The sequence below is a fragment of the Chlorocebus sabaeus genome, chromosome X (assembly GCF_047675955.1).
Source record: "Chlorocebus sabaeus isolate Y175 chromosome X, mChlSab1.0.hap1, whole genome shotgun sequence".
Taxonomy (NCBI): domain Eukaryota; kingdom Metazoa; phylum Chordata; class Mammalia; order Primates; family Cercopithecidae; genus Chlorocebus; species Chlorocebus sabaeus.
This window is the reverse complement of record NC_132933.1, coordinates 46,185,150-46,211,681: the sequence shown is the minus strand read 5'-3', so window position 1 is coordinate 46,211,681 and position 26,532 is coordinate 46,185,150. Positions and strand designations below refer to the sequence as shown.

At 37.1% G+C, this 26,532-nt stretch overlaps 1 protein-coding gene across 8 annotated transcripts in view; it reads right to left on the bottom strand.

Annotated features, from left to right (window-relative positions):
* The window catches only part of NUP62CL (nucleoporin 62 C-terminal like), an 84,906-nt gene that overhangs the window by 41,795 nt on the left and 16,579 nt on the right, over positions 1-26,532 (bottom strand). For 3 of the 8 annotated variants that reach the window (XM_073013477.1, XM_073013482.1, XM_007992494.3), the window contains exon 2: positions 7,314-7,418. The exons of 1 other annotated variant lie outside the window; for it this stretch is intronic. In XM_073013477.1, the coding sequence (XP_072869578.1) occupies positions 7,314-7,371 (58 nt within the window). In that variant the 5' untranslated portion in view covers positions 7,372-7,418. Of the gene's footprint in view, positions 1-7,313; positions 7,419-11,111; positions 11,204-19,736; positions 19,864-26,532 lie in introns of those variants that run through there. 4 more of the 8 variants (XM_073013476.1, XM_073013479.1, XM_073013480.1 and 1 more) reach the window with 4 other exon arrangements.

Sequence of the window (26,532 nt, the reverse complement as noted above, 5' to 3'; positions counted from 1 at the left end):
ATTTCTAGACCAAAGTGTCAGCATGCTCTAAATTTTAACATAACTTGCCAAATTGCCCTATCTAAACGTTTGATTTTGCCAGTTTATGTCCCTATCAATAGGAAAGAGTGCCTATTTCTTTATACCACAGTCAATACTAGGCATGCATTTTTGCAAACCCTAGTCAAAAGCCTCTCAAAGCTTTATCTACAGCCCAGACTCTCTCTCATGTGTCTTTTTCTGTTACACCCCTATTAGAATGTCCTGCTCTCTATAGATAAAATCCTAAGTATCCTTCATGGCTTGACTCCAATTCTTTGTTCCCCATATTTATCACCTACTTCTCTCCTACTCATAGTTTCCTTTGGTTTTCTAAATTTCTGCAGCACTTTTGGATCTTATTACACACTGAGCACTTAATGAACAATGCACAGAAAATTGTGGCTGCTAGCGAACTGGGAAGGTTTTATTTTCTTCTTTTTGGTCTCAGTATTTTCAAATGTTCTTACAACTAGTAAATGTTGCTTCTGTAACAAGGAATCTGTTATGAAAATATAATGTACATGATTGTTTGTTTTATGTTAGCTTTGCTTTCCAAATTAGCAATAGTTTCAGATTAATGGCCACACCAGATAAATTCATAAACCATGGTGCCTGCTACAAGCACTGACTACTCTGACGGAGGCTGGCCTGAGGGAACATTCCTGCTGAGGGAACAAGCTCAAATACCCATTCTTTGTTCCAGATAACTGTCCTTTTTGTTCCTGGTTCACAGCTGACTGGGCAGAATGGCCAACTGAAGGATGGGAAGCCATCCAATGTACTACTAGCAGCCTACCTGAGGGTCTGGCACAAAAAGCTCTAGCAAAACAGGATTAATATGAGTCAGAATTTCATTTCCAAAAATTTAGCAATATGGAAAAAATCTGCCTCTAGGCAGATACTGGGAAATATTTCCAAAAGTATAGAAGGAATCCAACTATAGGCAGAGAGACTTGATAGGACTGACAGAAGAAAGAGATGAAGTAGAAGTAAGGGACCATGAGCAAGTCACAATTAAGGATAAGGTAAAGCAGGAAGGCAGAGAAAGAGGTAAGGAAACCAATGAGAAATTTTAAAAAAGAAAAAAGTAGACAAAGGGAGAATAACTGAATTATGCCTATGCAATATTTGATTTGGCAGGTCCCTAAAGGTGCCTTAAGAATAATCTTAAGTTCCAATTTCATTAAAGTAACAGTGTCATGGCAATGACTTTACTTGAATTCCACGAGACTCCATTTCCTTTTTGGCCACAAAGGCTCCCATGATAATTCCCCATTCTTTATGTTAGCCCTTGTGAGGGTGAAATGTGCACCACAGAGGTAGACCATGCCCAATCACAAAGAAGCCCAGGAGTCACTATGGTTAGAACAGTGGAGAGATTACAGATTGGATCTTGCGTGACATTCTTTACAACCATAAGTCATCATTTTATTCATCTGAGAACAAAAATCTTATCTGAAAGGAAAACCTTCCTCAGAAATGCTAAAAATTAATGATAATGCCAATAGACTCCCTCTATTGATTAATTCACCCAAACACTGAGTAACTACTGCATTCAAGACAGAAATAAAATTTTTTTTTTTTAAATGAGCCCTTCTTGTAAAGGAGAATATCTTCACCCAAAGATGGTTTTCTAATAAAGTAATCTGTATTTCCTAACATGGATAGGTATTCAAAGATGTATAATTGGCTAGGCAGGGTGGCTCACACCTGTAATCCCAGCATTTTGGGAGGCCGAAGCAGGTATATCACTGGAGGTCAGGAGTTTGAGACGAGCCTGGCCAACATGGTGAAATCCCATCTCTACTAAAAATACAAAAATCAGCCAGATGTGGTGCACACCTGTAATCCCAGCTACTCAGGAGGCTAAGTGAGCAACAGAGCGAGATTCTGCCTCCAAAAAAAAAAGAAAAAAAAAAAGATGTATACTTAAGAGGAAACAGCAAATTCTAAGAATGTGTATACACACACACACACACACACACACAGAGTATGGTACCATTTTTATAAAACAAATTTAATGTATGCCTGTATATGCTTAGAAAAAAGTCTAGAAAGATAAACTGTTCTCTCTAGAGGGAGTGATATGTATATATGCATGTATGTATTGTTTTTACCTATAAGCAGCACAAACATAAAGGAATCCTGAGTCATTTTAAAATGGTATGATTATTTTAACTTCTTTTTTTTGTTTGTTTTTGAGATGGAGTCTCGCTCTGTCACCCAGGCTGGAGTGCAGTGGCACGATCTTGGCTCACTGCAACCTCCACCACCCAGGTTCAAGCAATTCTCCTGCCTCAGCCTCCCGAGTAGCTGGGACTACAGGCACGTGCCACCACACCTGGCTAATTTTTTCTTATTTTTAGTAGAGATGGGGTTTCACTGTGTTAGCCAGGATGGTCTTGATCTCCTGACCTCGTGATCCGCCCACCTCAGCCTCTCAAAGTGCTGGGATTACAGGCGTGAGCCACCACACCCGGCCTATTTTAACTTTTTATACAGTTTTATTTTTGTTATCTTTCATGCTATTTTTAAAGGCATAAATTAACTCTGGCATAGTCAAATAATATTTCAATTAATACCTAGTAAAGGAATGGGTTTGGAAGTTGTATCACAGTCTGATTTTGCAAATTACAACTTTAGTCTTAACCAGTTAATACAGTCAATACTACATTATCTGTGTAGTAAAGCGGAAGTATGGTTCTAAAAATAATACAAAAAACTACATACCAAATTTGAACTCACATTTAAATAAATCTCATTCTGATAGTCTTAAAAATCATTGCATAAAATAGTGAAAATAGTCTTTAAAATATTCTGCTATCCAGTTTTCCTATCCTGTCCCTGATCAACAACTATACATCTTATTCCATGCCGGAAATGGACATCATCACCTTCCCAGACTATAAAAAGCAAACTTCTCTTAAAATTTGGTGATTATACCTAGGACAGAGAGTAATCCCAAGTGGCTGTAAATCTGCAGATACAAACGCTTGAAAGCTGCTCTGCAAGACTGGTTAGTGAGATGAAGAATCTGAATAAGTAAATACACTTGAAGAGAAAGAAAGGTAAGTAGGGAAAAAGAACACCCCAAATTGGGGCTGTCAGGTTGAGACATACCTAATGGGGAGAAGGGTAAGTGCGTTAGGTCCTGGTGGGTGAAATGATGTATATTAGTCTGTTCTCACGCTGCTAATAAAGACATACCCGAGACTGGATAGTTTATAAAGGAAAGAGGTTTAATTGACTCACAGTTCCACATGGCTGAGGAGGCCTCACAATCATGACAGAAGGTGAATGAGGAGCAAAGTCACCTCTTATATGGTGGCAGGCAAGAGAGCTTGTGTAAGGGAACTCCCTTTTATAAAATCATCAAATCTTGTGAGATTTATTCACTATCACAAGAACAGCATGAGAAAGACCCATCCTCATGATTCAATTACCTCTCACCAAGTCCCTCCCACAACACGTGGGAATTATGGGAGCTACAATTCAAGATGAGATTTGTGTGAGGACACAGCCAAATCATATCATGGTGCTAAGGGATGGGCTAGTGGCAAAAGTAGTATTTGTACGAAGGAATTTGAGACTTATATAGACAAGGGCTGGATATGACAGCATCATCAAAGAGGCTGCCCATTCATATTTCAGTGATTCAACCCATAACTAAAAGAACCAGGTTTTATTTTGTCATTGTTTTATGGGGAAATAATGTGTTACATTTTTTGCGAATATGGTAACTTGCAACGTTCTTATGACACACCCTTCACAAGTCTCATACATTGGCCAGTTAGCCTGCTAAACAGTAGAAACTCATAAGGTCATGTAAAAGAATAAATAAAGAGATGAGGCCAGGTGTGGTGCCTCATGCCTACAAGTTGAGCACTTTGGGAGGCCAAGGTGGGAGGACAGCTTGAGCCCAGAAGTTTGAGACCAGACTGGACAATGTAGTGAGACCCCATCTCTACTAAAAGAAAAAAAAAATCAGCCAGGCATGGTGGTGCACACCTGTAGTTCCAGATATTCAGGAGGCTGAGGTGGGAGGATCACTTGAACCCAGGAGTTTGAGACCAGCCTGGACAATATAGTGAGACCTCATCTCTACTAAAAAAAAAAAAAAAAAAAATTAGTTGGTCATGGTGGTGCATGCCTGCAGTCCCAGGTACTCAGAAGGCTGAGGTGGGAGGATCACATAAATCCAGGAGATTAGGCTGCAGTCAGCTATAATCACGCCACTGCACTCTAACCTGGGTGACAAAATGAGACTGTATCTTAAAAAAAAAGAGAGGGATGATATACATGTCTGTTTAGGAATAATTATTTTAAGCTTAAAAGGGATTGACTTTTAGTTTAAGCCAGATTAAAAAAGAGTCATTTCATCCCTAAGTAAACTTTTTAAAGTAAAAACAAATAAGACTGCTCCAAAATGGAGTATAACTTAAAAGACAGGTTTAGGTAGAAGACCCCTTATCACCCAGCTCACAATAGCTATGGGGCAATGGATAACCAAGTCTTCTTCCACCTACAACCTAACTAGCTCCTAACTGGCAGAAACACATTTAGAATAGGTCTAGAGAAACTCCTGTAATCAACTTATAAGAGGGTCAACTTTAATAGAGGTCAAAACTTAAATTAACTTTTAGAGAAAAAAAGAAAACTTTATCAATCTCAACCAGCTAAATACTGTGATCAATAACAAAAATTCTTAAGTTTGATGGTTGGCAAGAATTTGGCAGCTGTTTTGCCTGTAGTCATCTCAAAGAAGTAACATCATTGATATCAACTGTCTCATTCTACTCTTTGGCAATCATCTACATAAACATATTAGTGTACCTTTTGGATCCTCTGATGAGATGGTCAAAACCACTTAGCCCTAAAAGCCATAGAACGAACTTACTGCTTGTTATAAAGCACATTTCCAGTGAGAGCCCCAAGACATCCTGATACTTCTAAAATTTTATTAACTACAGTAGGAGCTGCTCCACCTGCTCCAGGGAATTTTAATGCAAATCCCAAGGTTATAATATTAAATGTTCTAGCCGAAGTTGTTGGAGCACCAACAGCAGAGAACAACATAATATTAACTATTACCCTTTAAATCAAAAACAGTGAGAAATTTATATAGTCTTTTTCATCTGAAGAGTCCTTTAGAAACTTTTGGTTAAACTTCAAAATACCATGGTCAATCCATTTATATGAAATGTCCAGAAAAGGCAAATCTATGGAGATGGAAAACAGATTAGTGGTTGTCTGTGGCTGAGGGATCTTATTGGAATGATGTAAATGCTCTAAAACTAAATACAGTGATGGTTACACAATTTGATAAACTTACTAAAATTTCTGGATTGCATACTTAAAGTAAGTTAATTTTATGATGTATAAGTTATAATTCATTAAAGTTAATTAAAAGATATTGTGGTCCCAATATATTTTCATTTTGTAGACAAGGACATCAGAGGGAGATAAGTGGGGGAACCTGTCAAAGGTCAGAGAGCAAGTTTTGACTGAACAATAATTTTAACTCCAAACCTTGGACATGGTCATATTCATGAAATCTATCATAGTTGAGAAGGATACTGCTTACATATATCAACATGGTTCCAGAATCATAGTCATGTCTCAAAATTGAAGTCTAAGTGGTAGAAAATATAAGTCACGTGGTAACCAATCTTAACTAATGCCTAACTATGCCAATAGCACAAGAGGATGGTGATGGTTAATTGAGCATTATTCATGCTCAATTAAGCATCAAACATTTTCTGGCTAGTTTTATTCCCAGGAATGGAGACAATCTTACTGTCATAGAGCTGGGGAGGGGGGCTATTACAGCTAGGATTACAACAAAATTTAATGATGAACATTATGATATTGTGAAGAAGAAACTTTGAAAGAAGTCAGTTTATAGAGACCTGTAAGAAAAAATTGCCTAAGACCTACAACTTTCTTTCTCTTTCTTTCTTTCTTTCTTTCTTTCTTTCTTTCTTTCTTTCTTTCTTTCTTTCTTTCTTTCTTTCTTTCTTTCTTTCTCTTTCTTTCTTTCTTTCTCTTTTCTCTTTCTTTCTCTTTCTTTCTTTCTTTCTTTCTTTCTTTCTTTCTTTTTCTTTCTTTCTTTCTTTCTTTCTTTCTTTCCTTCCTTCCTTCCTTCCTTCCTTTCCTTCCCTCCCTCCCTCCCTCCCTCCCTCCCTCCCTCCCTTCTTTCTTTCTTTCTTTCTTTCTTTCTTTCTTTCTTTCTTTCTTTCTTTCTTTCTTTCTTTCTTTCTTTCTTTCTTTCTTTCTTTCTTTCTTTCTTTCTTTCTTCTTTCTCTTTCTCTCTCTCCTCCCTCCCTCCCTCTCTCTCTTTCTTTCTTCCTTTCTTTCCTTTTTTTTTGTTTGACAGGGTCTTACTATGTCACCCAGGCTGGAGTGCAGTGGTGCAATCTTGGCTCACTGCAGCCTTGACCTCCTGGGCTCAAGCAGTCCTCCCACCTCAGCCTCCCCAGTAGCCGGGACTACAGGCACGCACCACTATGTCCGGCAAATTTTTGTATTTTTTGTAGAGACAGGGTTTCGCCATGTTGCCCAGGCTGGTCTCAAACGCCTGGGCTCGAGCAATCCACCTGCCATGGCCTCCCAAAATGCTGGGATTACAGGCATGAGCCACTGAGCCTGGCCTGAATTCAATATTTCCAACATTTGCTATTACTATACTAATGGAAAATGTGTAACAAAGAAGTTGAGGTTACAAGATAATGTCTCACATCTCAGCTCAAAGCATCCAGATAGATGGTCCTCTTCAAGAGGAGAGGTCACAAGACATCACACAATGTCAATTAGAACCCCAAAACTACAGCTGGCCCTTTGTCATGTTCCACTTCTGATAGGTAAAATGTAAGGACCACAAACCAGGTCGGTATGGAAAAACACACTATAGGAAGGCTCCAACATTTATTTTCCATTTTATCTTAGTCACATGGATAAGGACTTCTTCCCTTCAGAAATACTTGGCAAAACTCCCACTCTCCCTACTGTTAATAGCTTCAAGAAGTTGTTTCAAAGCATCACAATATTAATGAATTATATGCTTAAAGTTAGCATTTTAAGCTATAATAACCATGTTAACATAAAAAAAATTCACAGCTAAAGCCATGAGAATTAGGTTCTTAAGCAAAGCTACTATTGATATCAGCAATTATAAATGGGTTCAAGAATAATGACAATTTCTGAGACACAGGAGATCTGTAACATATACTGGCAAATTGAGTAAGGTGGCCTCATGAGAAATTACAGTATTTTCTTTGGAATTAGTAACTTACATGAGAGCCCAATAGCAGCAGTGGAGGTCAAAGCATTTGATACTGAGGTAAACTGCATGGTGCTTGAACTAGTGGTGGTGGCAACAGCAGCTGCTGGAGCCAAACCTAAAAATCAAAGTAACAAATGGAAAAATATGTCACTAAAAATAATTTTTAAAAGTAAAACACCATTATAACAAGGTTCATCAATATGGAGAAATAAAAACAAAGCAAGGAAAAGCAGGTATCCTGAAACCTAATCAATAAGACAGAGTAAAAGCTTGATTAAAAAAACAGTTCACTGGTACTACTTTAGTATAGTCAGTCTTCTAGCACCATCATAACAAAGAAATTCTACTTTACTGAAAAAGAAGTCCTAAGAGGGGGGATCCACTTCCAGAACTGCAGCATAAAAAGTCCCATGAACCTGTTCCAAGTAAATCCATAACCAGCAAAAAGTTCCAGCAAAAAGTTGTGGGTTTTTTTCTTTAAATTGGAAATGGCTAGAAATTGTTCTAAGAGCCCATAGCAAATCAGGAAACATTTATTCAAGAAAATCTGCTAAAACTCAGTAATCTAACAGTGACAGTCTATGGCATATGAGCCACAAAGCACTCCTTTCCTTTCACCATCCCCTTGTCTACCTTGACAGAAGCTACTCCCCAGGGAGGAGTAGCCAAAACTGGACTCCCTCTGCCCCCAGCTCCCAATCAAGGAATAGAGTATCCCAATGGGAGAGACAAGTAGCCAGCATTTCTTATCACTTCCAACACAGAGTTGAAGGGGCGAAATTCCTGTTGAGTATAGCCAAGAGTTCAAGGGCTCCCTTCCTTTACTCACAGGGTGGAGACTCAACCCCAAGCAGAGAAGGCTGAGAATACTCAGGCCCCAATCACCCTCACCCTGATTATCCCAGCCCAGTTCACTTGCAGGGTTAAGGTCCACACCTGAAGAGGTAAGCAGGAAGACCAGTGGCTACTGTCACTGACCAGTACCCAAAGCACTGGCTGAACGATTCTGCCCAGGGATAAAGACCATTCATAAGAACAGAGAGCTCCCAAGCCATCCCCAAAAGAACCGACTTTATTGAAACAGAGTGTGAGGACATTCAAGTCCAAAACCTTACTCTAAAAAATGGAGATTTGGGAGGTAAACAATTAAGAGGAGGCAGGGAGCTTTATGAGAAAAATAATTTAGGGTGTAAGTCGGCTAGTTTATCAGCGATAACCAGGGGAAAAGAAAGCTGAAAAGGGCTGTCCTGAAATCAGAAGAGTTAAGTACTGATTTACACTACAACATGAATGAATCTTGAAAACATTATGCTAAATATAAGAAGTCAGACCAAACAAACAAACAAACAAAAAGCTTCATATTGTGAAATTCTATTCATATGAAATGTCCGGAATAGGCAAATTCATAGACAGAAAGTATATTAATGATTCCCAGGGGCTGGGAGGAGTAGGTAATGGGGAGTGACTGCTAATGGGTATAGGGTTTTTTGTGGGAGGGCGATGAGAATGTTCTCAAATTACATAGTGGTGACAGTTGTACACTATGTGACTATATTAAAAACCACTGAATTGTATACTTAAAAATGGTGAATTTTAAGATATGTGAATTATACCTCAATTATGCTATTATTAAAAAAAACACATTATCACCTCAATAGAAGCAGTAAAAGCATTTGATAAAATCCAATACCCTTTCATGGCACAAACACTCAACAAATTAGGAAGAGAAGGGAGCTTCCTAAACAGGATAAAGGGCACTAATGAATAAGCTATAGTAACATCACACTTAATGGAGAAGGACTAAATACTTTCCCACTACCATCAGAAACAAAACAAGGATGTCTGCTATAACCACTTTGATTCAACAATACATTGAAAATTCTAGCCAGGACAATAGGCAGGAAAAAGAAATAAAACACATGTGGATTGAAAAGAAAGAAGTAAAACTATCTCTATTCATAGATGACATGATCATGAACACAGAAAATTCTAAGAAATAAAAAATCTACTAGAACAATAAACAAGTTCTGTAAGGTTGCAGGATACAAGATTAATATACAAAAATAAATTACATTTCTATATTATAACAATGAACAATACAAAATGAAAGAAAGTAAGAATATAATTCCATTTATGATTGCTCACAAAGAAATACTCAAGGACAATTTTTAAATTACATAATGTACACAAAAATACGAAACATCATTTGAAGAAATTACAGATGTTCTAAATAAATGAAAAGATATCATGTTTACGGATCAAAAGACTTACTATTGTTAATATGGTGTGATAGACAGAAACCTGGTCCCCAAAGATGGCCTAATACCCAGAACCTGTGAACATATTGCCTTACTTGATAAAAGGGACTTTACAGATGAGATTAAGGTTAAATACCTTGAGATATCCTGAATTATCCAAGTGAGAAAATTTAATGACCCCAATCCTTTAAAGTAGAGAACCTTTCCAGGATGTGGTCAGAGGTAGATGTGACTACAAGAGAATGGTCAGAAAGACACAAAATTGCTGATACAAATGGCCAAGAAAGCACATGAAAACATGCTCACTATCCTTAGTCATTAGGGAATTGCAAATCAAAGCCACAATGAGATACTGCATTATACCCATTAGGATGGCTATAATCAAAAAGATAGATCAAGTGTTGATGAGGACGTGGAGAAATTGGAATTTTTTTACACTGCTGTTGGAAATGTAAAATGCTGTACCTTTTTGGAAAACTGTCTGGCATTTCCTCAAAGGGCTAACATAGTGTTACCGTATGACCCAGCAATTCTACTCTTAGGGATATATATATATATATGCTAAAAAGAGATGAAACATATATTCACACAAAAACATATATGTGAATATTCATGGCAGTATTATTCAAAACAGACAAGAGGTAGAAACCCAAATGCCTATTAACTGATGAATAGATGAATAAAATACAGCGTATCCATGCAATAGAATTGTACTTGCCGTAAAAGAAAAAGTAGTAATACATGCTACCACATGAATGAGTTTTGAAAGCATGCTAAGTGAAAGAAGCTAGTCACAAAAGACCGAATAATATATTATTCCATTTATTAAAAATATATGATTCCATTACAGAGACAGTGTAGATTAGTGGTTGCCAAGGACTGGGGAAAGGGAGGAATGGGCAATGACTGCTAATGGGTAGAGAGTTTATTTTGGGGATGATGAAAATATTCTAATATGGCCTGTTGTAATGGTGGCTGCATAGCTCTGTGAATCACTGAACTGTACATTTTAAACGGGTGAACTGTACAGTACGTAAAGAATAAATGAAGGTCTGGAATAAATTTTCAGAAAACAGATTACCTGCCTCTTTAAAAAGAAAACTATAAGAATAAATTAATGCATAACGACACAAATAAGATTAATGAGTTACTTGAAAGCAAAGTTCATATCTTTTCATCCCCACTACAGATCAATGCACATGGCACATTTCAATAAGTGTTTCTGCTGAATTGAACCAACTTTTTCTAGACTCTAACACACAATTACAGATATTCTATTTCACCTTTAAAAGGAAAAGGTGCTTAATAAGTAACTGTACTTGCATCTATTATTGCCTGTATTCAACTGTCATGGTGACAAATGATGTAAGATTCTGCTATCCAAAACATCTAGGTCCTCTTGGGGTGAAAGAGACAGAAAGGAAATATGGGGAAGGAATTGGAAACTTTACCACATACAAAAACTACTTAAAATTTATACGGCGCAATACTCCTATGTTTCATTTAGGAGAAGAATCATATGTATACTTTAGAGAAATAACCAATTGTACTTTGGGAGGCCAAGTCGGGAGGATAGAGGTCAAGAGATAGAGACCATCCTGGCCAACATGGTGAAACTCCGTCTCTACTAAAAATAAAAAATAAATTAGCGGGGTGTAGTGGTGCACGCCTGTAGTCCCAGCTACTCAGGAGGCCGAGGCAGGAGAATCGCTTGAACCCAGGAGGCGGAGGTTGCACTGAGCCAAGATTGCGCCACTGCACTCCAGCCTTGCGACAAAGCAAGACTCCATCTAAAAAAAAAAAAAAAAAAAAAAAAGGAAGAAAGAAATAACCAATTGTATAGTGAAGGCATTTATATTTACAATTCATTACCTATCTGAGAGGTTGAATTTTTTTTTTTACTATACTTTAAGTTCTAGGGTACATATGCATAACGTGCAGGTTTGTTACATATGTATACTTGTGCCATGTTGGCATGCTGCACCCATCAACTCATCAGCACCCATCAACTCATCATTTACATCAGGTATAACTCCCAATGCAATCCCTCCCCCCTTCCCCCTCCCCATGATAGGCTCCAGTGTATGATGTTCCCCTTCCCGATACCCAAAGGATTATAAATCATGCTGCTATAAAGACACATGCACACGTATGTTTATTGCGGCACTATTCACAATAGCAAAGACTTGGAATCAACCCAAATGTCCATCAGTGACAGACTGGATTAAGAAAATGTGGCACATATACACCATGGAATACTATGCAGTCATAAAAAAAGGATGAGTTTGTGTCCTTTGTAGGGACATGGATGCAGCTGGAAACCATCATTCTCAGCAAACTATCGCAAGAACAGAAAACCAAACACCGCATGTTCTCACTCATAGGTGGGAACTGAACAATGAGGTTGAATTTTTAATATGGGTTTCATTGGTACTTCAATTTTTTTCATTTGAAATTGCCTATTCATGTCACCTGCCCATTTTCACATCAAAGAATACTGTCTTATTACTGATATTTTCAAATTTTATTTTAAAATTACATAGATATATTGCATAATAGTGCATGATAGTGGGGGTTGGGCTTCTAGTGTACCCATCAGCCAAATAGTGAACACGGTACCCAATAGGTAATTTTTCAACCTTTACCCCCACCCCCAACTCTCTCTCTTTGGAGTCCCTAGTGTTTATTATTTTCATCTTAACGTCCATGTGTACCTACTGTTTAGCTCCCACTTATACATGAGAACATGTGACATTTGATTGTCTTTTTCTGAGTTACTTCACTTGGTTAGGCCTCTGGCTCCATCCATATCGCAAAGGATATGATTTCATTCTTTTTATGGCCGCATAGTCCAATCAACCACTTATGGACATTTAGGTTGATTTCATGACTTTGCCATTGTGAACAGTGCTGCAATAAACATATAAGTGCAGATGTCTTTTTTATATACTGGTTTCTTTTCCTTTGTGTAGATATCCAGCAGTGGAATTGCTAAATCAAAAGGTGGTTCTATTTTTAATTATCTGAGAAACCTCCATATTGTTTTCCATAGAAATTGAGACAATTTACATTCCTACCAACGCTATTACTGATTTTTAATAAAAGTGTATATCAAGGCTATTTATTTTGTCATATGTTGCAATAATTCCTCTACCCCAGTTTGTCATTCAGTTTTTATTTTATTTTTGTGTAGTCAAATCTTTCCAACAGTTTTTTTCTGGTCTATGTCTCCATATAATAGTCTGTGTCTTCATATCATGTTTAAAAAGACTTTTCTCTTAAACATATGAAAAGGTGCTCAACCTAATTTTTAAGAGAAAATTGCAAATTATAACTACATTGAGAATAATTTCATTTAACAAATGACAATAAGTCAAAAACTAAACACACTCAGTTAAGGACACTATAAAGAAGCAGGCAGCCTCACAGGTTCCAAATGGGGGAATAAATTGGTACAACTATGGGAAACAAGTGGTCGATGTTTTAAAAATTACAAACGCATCTATCTTTTGAAACAGCCATACTTTTTCTGGAAATTTAGCCCCAAAAATATACTTGCATACCTGTAAAATGACACGTAAAATGATACCAATTGCATCACTGTTTGTATTAGTAAAGGATTATGTAAACAACCCAAATGGCCGTCAGCAAGGGACTGGATATATAAATTATAGCACATCCAGAGCATGGAATACTATGATCCTATAAAAAATACTGAGGAAAAACATACTGAGGAAGCTCTCTATGTACTGACTAATGTGAAGACATTCCAAATGTGTAAAATAAGCGTATAAAGTTTTTAAGTTTAAAAAGCAAGGTACAGAATAGTGTATAGAGTATACTGTTTATATCAAAAAAGGCAGAGGACTAAGAATACATATTTTTATTTCTCAACAAACTCATGAAGAAGCTCTGGAAAGACATATACAATACAGTGGTTAACTGAGTATGGGAAGGGGGCAGGGGTAATAAAGATGCAGATGGGGAATAATATACCTATTTGTGCTATTTATAGTTTTATTTTTGAACCATTTGACTATATTATTTTAAACTCCTATAGAAATGCTTATCTCCTCAACTCCAGAAATATTATTTACATATTTTCGTATTCACCTATGCTTTAAAAAAAATTTATGGTTTCGCTTTTATTTTTATTTTTATTTTTTTTGAGGCGGAGTCTCTCGCTTTGTCACCCAGCTGGAGTGGTGCAGTGGCACGATCTCGGCTCACTGCAACCTCCGCCTCCTGGGTTCAAGTGATTCTCCTGCCTCAGCCTCCCTAGTAGCTGGGACTACAGGCATGCACCACAATGCCCAGCTTTTTTTTTTTTTTTTTTTGTAGTGACGGGGTTTCACCATGTTGGCCAGGCTGGTCTTGAACTCCTGACCTCAAGTCATCCACCCACCACGCCCTCCCAAAGTGCTGGGATTACAGGCATGAGCCATGAGCCTGGCTATGGTTTTACTTTCTACCTCACCCCCAATAACTGGTTAGCCAGCTACTGCAATTCATTTATTCACTACTGTATTCTCTATCTCACAAATTTGAAATGTCACCTTCACAAGCACAGGTTTGTTTCTGTATAGTACTATAAAATATTTCACTGATTTTTCTTTCTATCCCTGTTCCATAGCACTAGAATTATTTTATTTTTATGTTACATAATATTTTAAATTTACAGGAAAAGAATAAATTTATAATAATTTTCACATGTTTTCTTGCAAGTTCTCATTACTTTCCTTAAAAAAAAAAAAAAAAAAAAAGGCGGTGGCTAGTCTCAAGCATTTATTCCCCCATACAAACTCTGAAATCTTGTCAAGTCCTTCCTTCCTTTCCTTCCCCCAATGATTCCCATTATGGTTTTACAAGAATTGCATTAAATGTATAGATTAATTCAAAGATAAATGACATCCTTATTTTATAGGGTCTGAGCATTCAGTGGGGCTTTTCATTTATTCACATTCTCTTTTACATTCATCAGTAAAATTTTGTGGTTTGCTTCATTTAAGTCATGTACATTTTTAAAAGTTTACTCCTATGCATCTCATTCTTTTGGCTGAAATTGTTAATTAGACCTTTCTCCATTATATTTCCCAACTGCTATTGCTTAAACATGGGAAAGCTATTGATTTTTGTATTATTTATTTTGTAACTGGTCATATTACTGAAACCTCTTCACTATCTGTAATTAAATTTACACTTGATTTATGCCCATATTTTAAAATCTTGATCATTTGTCCCAGATACTGGCATAATTTCAGGGGCCTGACCTTAAATCACATACCTAAAGGTAACTAGGGGAGCAAATACCACTTAATATGATTTGCTTTCAAGTTAAATGAATCTTAGAAAAGGATTTAAAAGCCAAAAATCTTAGCTTCCTAATCATAGGACAAGATCAGAGTTGTTCGACATTACCAAATAAGTCTTTGCTGTGGGGGACTGAACTGTGCGCTATGTTCAGCAGCATCCCTGGGCTCTCATGCCGGTAGCATCTCCCTAGTCTTGACAACCAAAAATGTCTCCAGATTTGGTCAAAATTCACCCATGGTGGGGCCAACTGTCTCCAGTTGAGAACTACTGAACTAGAAGAAGGGTTCAATATCACAATTTCCTCCATCTAGTGCTATAAGGATCCCCAAATGAGCCTTAATTCCTTTATGTTTAAGAACTTAAGAAAATGCCAACTATCTTAATAAATAGTAGGACATAGAAAATAGCACTTTTTTAAAAAGAGAATAGAGGTAGTGGCCTTACACTACAAGATAGGGGGGCATGCTACAGTAACAAAAATGGCGATACTAGAATAAGAAAAAGAGATCAACAGAACAGAATAGAAAGTCTAGAAGCAGAGTCAAGCCAAGTCAAACAATAATTTGGTGTATCAGGAAGGCAGCAATTTCAACTAATAGAGAAAGGATGTCTATTTAACAAAATACAATGGTTCAATTCACTAATCACTTACGGGGAAAAAAATTAAGATTCTTAAAAATATAAAACACAAAATAACCAAAAAAATAAGAATATTGAGATGGAAAGGCCTACATGAATAAGCTTTGAGAGAACCCCTAAAAAATGAAAGTTTTGACAACATAATAACTAAAATCTTAGGCTAGGTGTGGTGGCTCATGCCTGTAATCCCAGTGCATTGGGAGGCCAAGGAGGGAGGATCATTTGAGGCCAGGAGTTCAAAACCAGCCTGGGCAACATAGAAAGACCCTGTCTCTAAAAAGAAAAATATTAGCCAGGCATGGCAGCATGTGCCTGCAGTCCTAGCTACTCGAGAGGCTGAGACAAGACAATCACCTGAGCCCAGGAGTTTGAGGCTGCAGTAAGCTGTGATTGTGTCACTGCACTCCAGCCTGGGCAGCAGAGTGAGACCGTGTCTCTAATTAATTAAAATCTCAAGGACTTCCATTTCAGGGCAGACGGAGTAGCTGTACTTCTCCCTCTTCTTCCCCCTAAATATAACTAAAAGCCCAGGACATTATGTATAAAATAGACGTAAGAAGCCCAGGAGTGGTGGCTCACACCTGTAATCCTAGCACTTTGGGAGGCTGAGGTGGGAGGATCACTTGATCTCAGGAGTTCAAAACCAGCCTGAACAACATAATGAGACTCTGGCTCTATTTCTTAAAAAAAAAAAAAAAAGAGAGAGAGAGAGAAAAGTAAAATAAGATAAAAAATAAATAAACCTAAGAAGATCCTGAAAGGTAGACAGAAGAAGGCAAACTGGCTAGGGATTCCAAGACCAAAGGAACAATATGGTGGTGAGTTACCTAGGTTTTCTTTTTGCCTCATATTTCCCAGGCTTGGAGTTGAACAGGCTGGCAACCCAGAAATGACAATGGGTATAAATTTTTCAAAAAGTCCTAACAAAAAGGTCTGCTTTTTTAGACAAAGGGCAAGGAAGGGCAGCCTAGCAACTCAGAAAACTTTTAGACGATAATCACTCTAACTATAACCAACCACCAGGGAAAAATCTGTGGTCCTATCTGCACTCAGGCCAGCAAACACCAAGTGGACAGCCTAGACACCCACCCTTGTGAGGCTATAAAATGGCATCCCAACACCCTCACCAGGGTGGTGTCAAAGGCGGCCAAATTCAAAGCCAGGTTTTTCATCCCTGCCAGCAGTTAATGAACTCCATTCTCACCTTGTCAGTAGAAACCATATTGGGGGCAGGAATCCCCACTCCACCTAGCAGTAACTTGGAGACCCTCATTTCTGGTGTCCACTGAGACCACATATGGAAACTGAAGTCCTACTCCCATTCTGCAGTAAAAAGGCAGCATTTTTACTGCCAGAACAATGTCAAATAAAGTCAGCCAAAGCAAAAGGTTTAAATCAGATCCAGAGTCTCATAACATAGTATGAACATATCTAGGTTTCAATTTAAAAATCACAAAGATTTTAAAGAATTCATGTAAAACAAATTCATCAACAAACAATTATAAACACACTTCAAACAAATGAAAAAAACCGCCTCAGCACAAAAAAAGAGAAGAAAGAAAGAGAGAGACAGAGAGAGAGAGAAAGAAAGAAGGAAGGAAGGAAGGAGAAAGAAAGAAAGAAAGAAAGAAAGAAAGAAAGAAAGAAAGAAAGAAAGAAAGAAAGAAAGAAAGAAAGAAAGAGAAAGAAAGAAAGAAGGAAGGAAGGAAGGAAGGAGAAAGAAAGAGAGAGAGAGAAAGAAAGAAAGAAAGAAAGAAAGAAAGAAAGAAAGAAAGAAAGAAAGAAAGAAAAGAAAAGAAAGAGAAAGAAGGAAACTCTTGGTAAAGAAAGAGAAGTTATAAAGAACCAAGCAAAAATTTTAGAATGAAAAATTTGTAATAGAAGAAATGCAAAGGTTGGTAGAAGGAACCAGTAGTAGAATAGAAGGAGAGTATAGAAATAAGAATCAGTGAACAGGATGATAGAATAATAGAAATTATCCAATCCAAACAACAGGGAAATATAGACTGAAAAAAAATTAACAGAGCATCAGGTCCTGTTGGACTATAAGCAAGAACTTAACTTTCATGTCATCAAAGACGAGAAGAGAAAGAGGGTAGCGCTAAAAAGTAAATAATAGCTGATAGAAAAAATAGGTGAAAATGTCCCAAATTTGGAAAGAGGCATAAATGAACAGACTCAAGAAGCAGAGCGAACCCAAAAAGGATAAACACAAAGAAATTTACACAAAGACACATAACAATTAAACTTCTGAAAACTAAAGACAAAGAAAAAAAACTTGAAAGCAGTAAGAGAAAAATGGCATCTAACCAAGAGAGAAAAGACTATTTGAATGACAGAGGATTTCTCATCAGAAAGCAGGAAAGCAAGAAAGAAGTAGCCCAATACTTTTCAAGTGCTGAAAGAACTGTCAACTCAGAGCAAACGAAAATATCCTCCAGAAAAAAGAGAGGAAATCAAGGCATTGAGAGATGAAGGAAAGCTCAGAAAATCTGTTGCCGATAGACTACCGTAAAAGTAGTCCCAGCTACTCGGGAGGCTGAGGCAGGAGAATGGTGTGAACCTGGGAGGCACAGCTTGCAGTGAGCCGAGATCGCACCACTGCACTCCAGCCTGGGCGACACAGTGAGACTCCGTCTCAAAAAAAAAAAAAAAAAAAAAAAAAAATGGCTAAAGGAACTTATTAAAACAGAAAGGAAGTTATAAAAGAAGGAATCTTGGAACCTCGGGAAGTAAAAAACAACAAATAAAAGCAAAAATATGGGTAAATATAATAGGCTTTCCTTCTTACTTTCAGTTTTCTTAATTATGTTTGAAAGCTGAAGCAAAAATTATAAACCTATCTGATATGGCTCTAAATATATGTAGAGGAAATATTTAAGACAATTACATTACAAATGGAGAAGGGTTAAGGGACATACAGGGAGGAACAATTTTTAGACTTCACTCAAACTGGTAAAACAGCAATGCCAGTAGACTGTGATAAGAGATGTATACTGTATATAATATCTAGGGTGACCGTAAAAGCTATACAAAAAGATACTCTCAAAAACACTATAGACAAATTAAAATGGAATTCTAAAAAATGTTCAAATAACCAATAGGAAGGCAGAAATGGAAAACAGAGAAATGAAAATCGTAATTTAAAAAATGACAGACTTAAGCCCTAATACAGCAATACAATAATTATAGTACATGTAAATGGGCTATACATACCAATTAAAAATTGGTACAGGGAATTAAAAACACAACTCAACTATATGTTGTCTGTAAGAAAGTCACTTCAAAAGTAATGATATAGGCAAGTTAAGAGTAAAAAGATAGGAAAAAAATATACCATGCAACATTAAACAAAAGAGAGTAGGGAGTAGATATATTATTAGCAGACAAAATAGACTTCAGAACAAAGAAAATTACCATAGACAGAGGAGGATATTTACACAATGATAAGAGGGCCAATCCTCTAAAACGTCTTAGTAATCATATGTGTATGAACCAAACAACAGAGCTTCCAAATATGTAAAGCAAAAACTGATGAAACTTACAGAGACATTCACTATTACACAGTTAGAGATTTCAATACCCCTATCTTACCAACTGATAGAACTTATCAGAAAATTAGCAAGGATACAGAAGAACTCAAAAGCATCATGAACCTTCAGGATCTAATTGATATTTATAGAACACTTCACCCAACAAAGCAGAATACACATACTTTTTGCTTTTAAAAATCAATTTATTGGGTATATTTAATATATTCAACCTAATGTTATGGGATACATATAAATAATAAAATAGTTACTATAGTTAAGCAAATTAACATACCCATCATCTTACATAATTATCCATTTTTTGTGTAACAGCAAAAATCTACTCAGTTTTGCAGATACTCTTAATACAGCACAATTTTGTTAACTATAATCCTCATGATGTTATATATTAGATCTCTAGACTTGTTCATCCTACATATCTACTACTTTAAAAAAATGTCAGTAGCGTTTGGGGTACAAGTGGTTTTTGGTTACATGGATGAATTATATAGTAGTAAAAAATACACATACTTTTCGAGCTGGGCATGGTGGCTCACTCCTGTAATTCCAGCACTTTGGGAGCCAACGTGGGCAGATCACTTGAGGTCAGGAGTTCAAGACCAGCCTGGCCAATATGGTGAAACCCTGTCTCTACTAAAAATACAAAAATTAGCCGGGCATGGTGGTGCATACCTGTAATCTCAGCCACTTGGGAGGCTAAAGCAGGAGAATCGCTTGAACGTGGGAGGTGGAAGTTGCAGATCATGCCACTGAACTCCAGTCTGGGTGACAGAGCTAGACTCTGTCTCAAAAAACAAAACAAAACAAAACAAAAAAAAGAATGCACATACTTTTCAAGTGCCTATGAAAGAAATACCGAGATAGATCATATATTTAGCCATAAAACAAACATCGAGAAATTTAAAAGAATTAAAATGATACAGAGTGCATTCTCCAACTACAATTGAATCGAACTAGAAAGATAACAGGAAAATCTTCAAACATTTGGAAACTGAACACTTCTAAATAACACATGGGTCAGAGAGGAAGTCTCAAGAGAAATTTAAAAATACACCAAATCGAATGAAAATGAAAATACAACTTATCAAAATTTGTGAGACACAAAGCAGTACAGACAGGGAAAGTTATAGCATTAAATGCACACATTAGAAAAGAAGAAAAGTCTAATCAATAATTTAAGCTCCCAACGAAAGAACCAAGAAATAAAATAGCAAAATAAGCGCAAAGCAAACAGAAAAAAAGAGCAAAAACTCAGTAAAATTAAAAACGAAAACAATAAAAAAATGAATCGTACAAAGAGCTGATTCTTTTATTTATTTATATTTATTTATTTATTTATTTTATTTATTTATTTTTTTGAGATGAATTCTGGTTTTGTCACCCAGGCTGGAGGGCAGTGGTGCAATCTCGGCTCACTGCAACCTCTGCCTCCCGGGTTCAAGAAATTCTCCTGCCTCAGTCTCCCAAGTAGCTGGGATTACAGGCGTGCACCACCACGCCTGGCTAACTTTTGTATTTTTAGTAGAGACGGTGTTTCGCTATGTTGGCCAGGCTGGTCTTGAACGCCTGACCTCAGGTGATCTGCTCGCCTCAGCCTCCCAAAGTGCTGGGATTACAGACGTGAGCCACTACACCCGGGCAAGAGCTAATTTTTGGGAAGATCTATAAAATTAACAATTCTAGTAAGACTGACAATAAAAGAGGGAAAACACAGATTACCAATATCAGGAATGAAACAGGGGATATCATGACATACCCGGCAGACATCAAAAGAATACTATGCCCATGAATTTAATAATTTAGAAGAAATGGACCAACTTCTCAAAAAACATAAACTACCACAATTCATCAATATGAGAAACATCATTTGACTGGCCCTATGACAATTAAGGAATTTGAATTCATAAATGTGAAAACTCCCAAAAATCAATCTCCGGGTTGGGATGATTTCATTGGAAAATTCTACCAAACATTTAAAGAATTTCTTTCAGAAAATAAAACAGGAGAACTCATTTTATGAAGCTAGTATTACTCACTGACCCAAATCATTTTATGAAGCTAGTATTACTCAGTGACCAAAACCAGACAGACAATAGAAAAAAGAAAACTGCAGACCAATATCCTTCATGAACATAAATGCAAGAATTCTTAATGAAATAATAGCAAATATAATTCAACAATATATAAAAGAACTATATACCATGACAAGTGGGGTTTATTTCAGAGATGCAAGGTTGTTACAATATTTAGGGCCAGTTGATGTAATTCACTGTATTAGCGGGATGATGAAAACAAATCACAGGACCATATCAATTGACACAGAAAAAGCATTTGAAAAAATTCAACACCCAGTCATGGTAAAAACTCCCCGCCACCCCACTAAAAAAACTGGAATACAGAGAGGGGAATTTCCTTAACTTGATAAAGAACACCAACAAAAAACTGCAGCTAAGACTATACTTAATAGTGAAAGACTTAATGTTTTCCCCCTAAGATCAATAACAAGGCAACCTGCTCTCACCACTCTTATCCAAAACAGTGCTGGAAGTTCTAGTTATTGCATTAAGGCAAGAAAAAAAAAGGCAACCAGATTGGAAAGGAAGAAATGAAACTATCTATATTTGCAAGTGACATAATTATCTATGTAGAAAAATCATAAGAAATTTACAAAAAATCTCCTAGAATAAATGAGTTCTCCAATGTTTCAGGATACAAGATAGACATACAAAATCGACTGTATTTCTATATACTAGTGATGAAAAGCAAACACAATATCATGTACAATCTCTACAAAAAAGAGAAATACCTAGGTGTAAGTTTAAAAATAGAAAAAATCAGAAACAGCATTCTATCTTTTGTAAAATCATATTATCCACTGACATTACTCAAATCCTCATGCAGAAAGGACCCATATAATACATTGCTATTTTGGATGCTTTTTTTCTCACTAAAAAAAGACATGAACAGATAAGATATACAGATGACAAATAAGCACAGGAAAAGATGCCCAACATCATTAACTATCAGAGAAACTGTAAATTAAAACTATAATTATGATATCACTATCTACAAAAATGGCTAAAATAAAAAATAGTAGTAACACCAAATGATAGTGAAGATACAGAGAAACTAGATCTTGTATACATTGCTGGTGGGTATCTAAAATGGTACCGTTAACATGGAAAAGTTTGGCAGTTTCTTATAAAACTGAATATGCAACTACCATATGACCCAGACATTCCACTCCTGGGTATTTATCCCAGAGTAATGAAGACTTATGTTCATGAAAAAAATCAGTACACAAATGTTCATAGCAGCTTTATTCATAATAGTCAAAAAGTAGAAAAAATACAAATATCTATTCATAGATAATATTTTTTTAAAAACTGTAATGCATTCATACAATACAATAGTATGCAACAATAAAAATAAACAAGCAGGTCAGGTACAGTGGCCCATGCCTGTAATCCCAGCACTTTGGAAAGCCAAGGCAGGAGGATTGCTTAAGCTCAAGAGTTCGAGACCATACTGGACAACATGGTGAAACCCCACCCTTGCAAATAATAATAATAATAATACAAAAAAATTAGCCAGGTGTGGTGGTGCACGTCTATGGTCCCAGCTACTCAGGAGGCTGAGGTGGAAGAATCACTTGAGCCTGGGAGGTCGAGGCTGCAGTAAGCCATGATGGTGCCACTGCACTCCAGCCAGAGCGAGAGTGAGACCCTGTCTCAATAAGAAAGAAAGAGAGAGAGAGAGAGAGAGAGAGAGAGAGAGAGAGAGAGAGAGAGAGAAAGAGAGAGAGAGAGGAAGGAAGGAAGGAAGGAAGGAAGGAAGGAAGGAAGGAAGGAAGGAAGAATACACACAACAATTTGGATGAATCTCCAGAAAATTATGCTGAGTGAAAAAAGGCATTCCCAAGAGATTATATAGTATATGATCCAGTGTATATAACATTTTATTAACTGCATTTTGGTTTAGCAAGATCCTGAATGTCTTCTCATTAATGGTGAATACAGGTTAAATGTATTTTACTGAAACCTAATTGGAAACTGGTTACCCATGTGTAGTATATAAGATGTCTCCACTAGCCAAAATATTTTAGCAAGAATATACCATTCCCCAATCATGCCATATAACTGACTTATTGCATCATATAATATTCTCTAAAATGTCATACTACCCTAAATATATGCTTTCTTGTTCTATCGTTCCTCCTGATAAATTTCATTTCAGAAGTTTTAAGAGAGGAAGAAAAGCAATCACCAGATTGTGAACAAGAAATACTTGTTAAACATAAGCATTAAACAATTGAACAAAACATTTCAGGGTAACTCTGATTACTATATGCCAATTTGTCTAGACTACTGGTTCTCAGGAGTTTGTTGCTTTTTCCAAAACAAAGATTGATTGGTTCTAAACCTAAAACTATAGCCAGAAGGGGCACTTTGTATTTAATTTCTGCTATATTCATCAATAACACTAACGTCCAACAAGAGAAGTGAGCACATTTGGATTTGAATCAATCAATTAAGAATCTCAAAATCAATCTTGAATACTGTGCTTCTCTGTTAGAGAGCAGAGTTCAAACCTTACTTGTGGACTGTCTGCCAAGGATGAAAGGAGCTGTTGATTGTACAGCAGTTGTGCCACTAGATGCCTAAGTAGCAGGAATAAGGGGTAAGTCTACAAATGCTGTTGGCTGAGCTGCATGCCTCATGGAAACAATATTGAGACTGGTGCTCCCAGTCTGAGGTGTACCTCCACCGATGAATGAAAAATCTGAGTAGCAGAGGAGGGAGCAGAGCCAAAAGCAAAAGGAGTGGATGCTGTCACCTCATGTGACAGGGTATTGCTAGTTACAGCATTAGTAAAGGTGCTGGCACCTACTCCAAAAGTCCCTGTAATCACTGTAGGTTGTGTGGAAGCAGTGTTGCCCAACTTTTTTTTTTTTTAATTGTTGTGGGTTTAGTAGGTGTATAACTTTACGGTTACATGAGATATTTTAATACAGGCACATTCTAAATAGAAAAAAAGGAAACAAAAATCAACATAATAGTTATCTGACATATTAAAAGGCAACTAGATAACAGATAACACAGCTCCTGTCAAATGAAGTTTTAAATGTGAAGGTTTTGTTCTATAGGTTATTTCATCTCAATACAGAAAGATAACCAGATATTAATATAGGAATACATGTACAGAGCTCCATATTTCTCATTCATAGATAAAGGTTACCTAATTTGATCCACCTTAAGGGGAAAAACATTTTAAAATGTTTTAATGGGGAAAGAGTAGTTCAGAAAATTTTGTCTTCTGTGGAGACAAAAGGACTTGTATGGCTGGGCACGGTGGCTCACACCTGTAATCCCAGCACTTTGGGAGGCCAAGGCAGGTGGACCACAAGGTCAGGAGTTTGAGACCAGCCTGGCCAAGATGGTGAAACCCCATCTCTGTTAAAAATACAAAAATTAGCCGGGCACAGTAGCGCATGCTTATAATCCCAGCTACTCAGGAGGCTGAGGCAGGAGAATCGCTTGAACCCGGGAGGCGCAGGTTGCAGTGATCCAAGATCGCACCACTGCAATCCAGCCTGGCCACAGAGTGAGACTCCATCACAAAAAAAAAAGGACTTATACTTCCTCTTTCTGCCAGTCCAGCACTTTATTAAACAACATAAGTTTTTGTTTTAGACATTAAATCAAACAACACGCATCTCTTTAAAAGAATTTTTAGAGATTTTTTATATTTTTTTCCACACTAACCAAACTTCAGAAAAGTTTAGAAATTTTTAAATGTATTTCATGACCCATGACAAAATACTTCAATATTTAAATTAATCCTCCTAAGAAAGATTATTTAGCATTCAATTACAAGTTATTAGATAACTATAACAAGATAAAGGAGAATTCCAGAGGTAAATACCCTTGCTTTCACCAGGTTCTCAGGTGCTACTAAAAGACATGAGGCTATCAGTGCTACGAAAAACCAAATGGATTTACCTAAAAAGGCATAAAATGAGTATCTCCTTTAAAATTCTGAGATGCATAAAGGAAAACTATACAATGAGTTCATTACAATGACCAATAGAAAAATATCTCTCTAAAGAGTCACTTATTCAGCAAGTAGCCTAATTTCAAGATGATACATTTCCAAAACTCAGTGAGTACTCCTCCTATGGTTCACATAAAATGAAGGGAGACCACAGATCAGAATTCAGTGTGCCTTGTGCCTCAAATCTGAGATGCCTTCAATTTGGTAGACTACCTTGGGAATGAATAGCATAATTCCAAACAGATTTTTATTTTTGAGACAGCATCTCACTCTGTCACCCAGGCTGGAGTGCAGTGGTGCAATCATGGCTCACTGCAGCCTTGACCTCCCGGGCTCAGGCAACCCTCCCACCTCAACCTGCTGAGTAGCTGGGACTACAGGCACGTACTACCACACATGGCTAATTTTTTGTAGAGACGGAGTTTTGCCATGTTACCCAGGCTGGTCTCAAACTCCTGTGCTCAAGCAATCCGCCTGCTTCGGCCTCTCAAAGTGCTGGGATTACAAGTGTGAACCACTGTGCCCGGCCACAAATAGTTGATTTAGAAATAACATACCATTTCTTTACCCAGTTTGTCTCCCAGAGACAATTAACTTTGTATACACTAAAAAAATTGGAAACTGTATTGCTCTTACACTAAGGAAAATCCAGTTGCTACTGGGGCAGGAGTTGACACAACCAGTGTTCCAAAAATGAATCCTGTAGTCTGTGTAGCTGGAGCTGGATGTGAATAAGCCAGTGGAAGATGAAGATGTACTTGTAACTGTTTGGGACAAAACCCTCAAATTGAACCCTCCTATACCAGATGTAGAGAAAATAAACCCTGTAGTGGAAGTAGTCGCTGTTGTTTTCGCAGAGCCAAAAAATGAACCCACCTGTAAAGTTCCTCCAAAATTAAACCTGCTCATGACTCCAAACCCTAAAAGAGGATAAGAGAAGAATGGGAAAAAAAATTAGAGCTCTCAATGAGACCTCAAAGAAAAGATGTTGGACAGAAGCCACGCTGGAGTTGCTCCCTCGTACTCCAAACTTCTAGAAATACCAGTTTACTGGAAGCATTTCCCTTGAAAACTGGCATAAGACAGGGATGCCCTCTCTCACCACTCCTATTCAACATAGTGTTGGAAGTTCTGGGCTAGGGCAATCAGGCAAGGGAAAGAAATAAAGGGTATTCAATTAGGAAAAGAGGAAGCCAAATTGTCCCTGTTTGCAGATGACGTGATTGTACATTTAGAAAACCCCATCGTCTCAGCCCAAGATCTCCTTAAGCTGATAAGCAACTTCAGCAAAGTCTCAGGATACAAAATCAATGTGCAAAAGTCACTAGCGTTCTTATACACCAATAACAAACAAACAGAGAGCCAAATCATAAGTGAACTCCCCTTCATAATTGCTACTAAGAGAATAAAATAC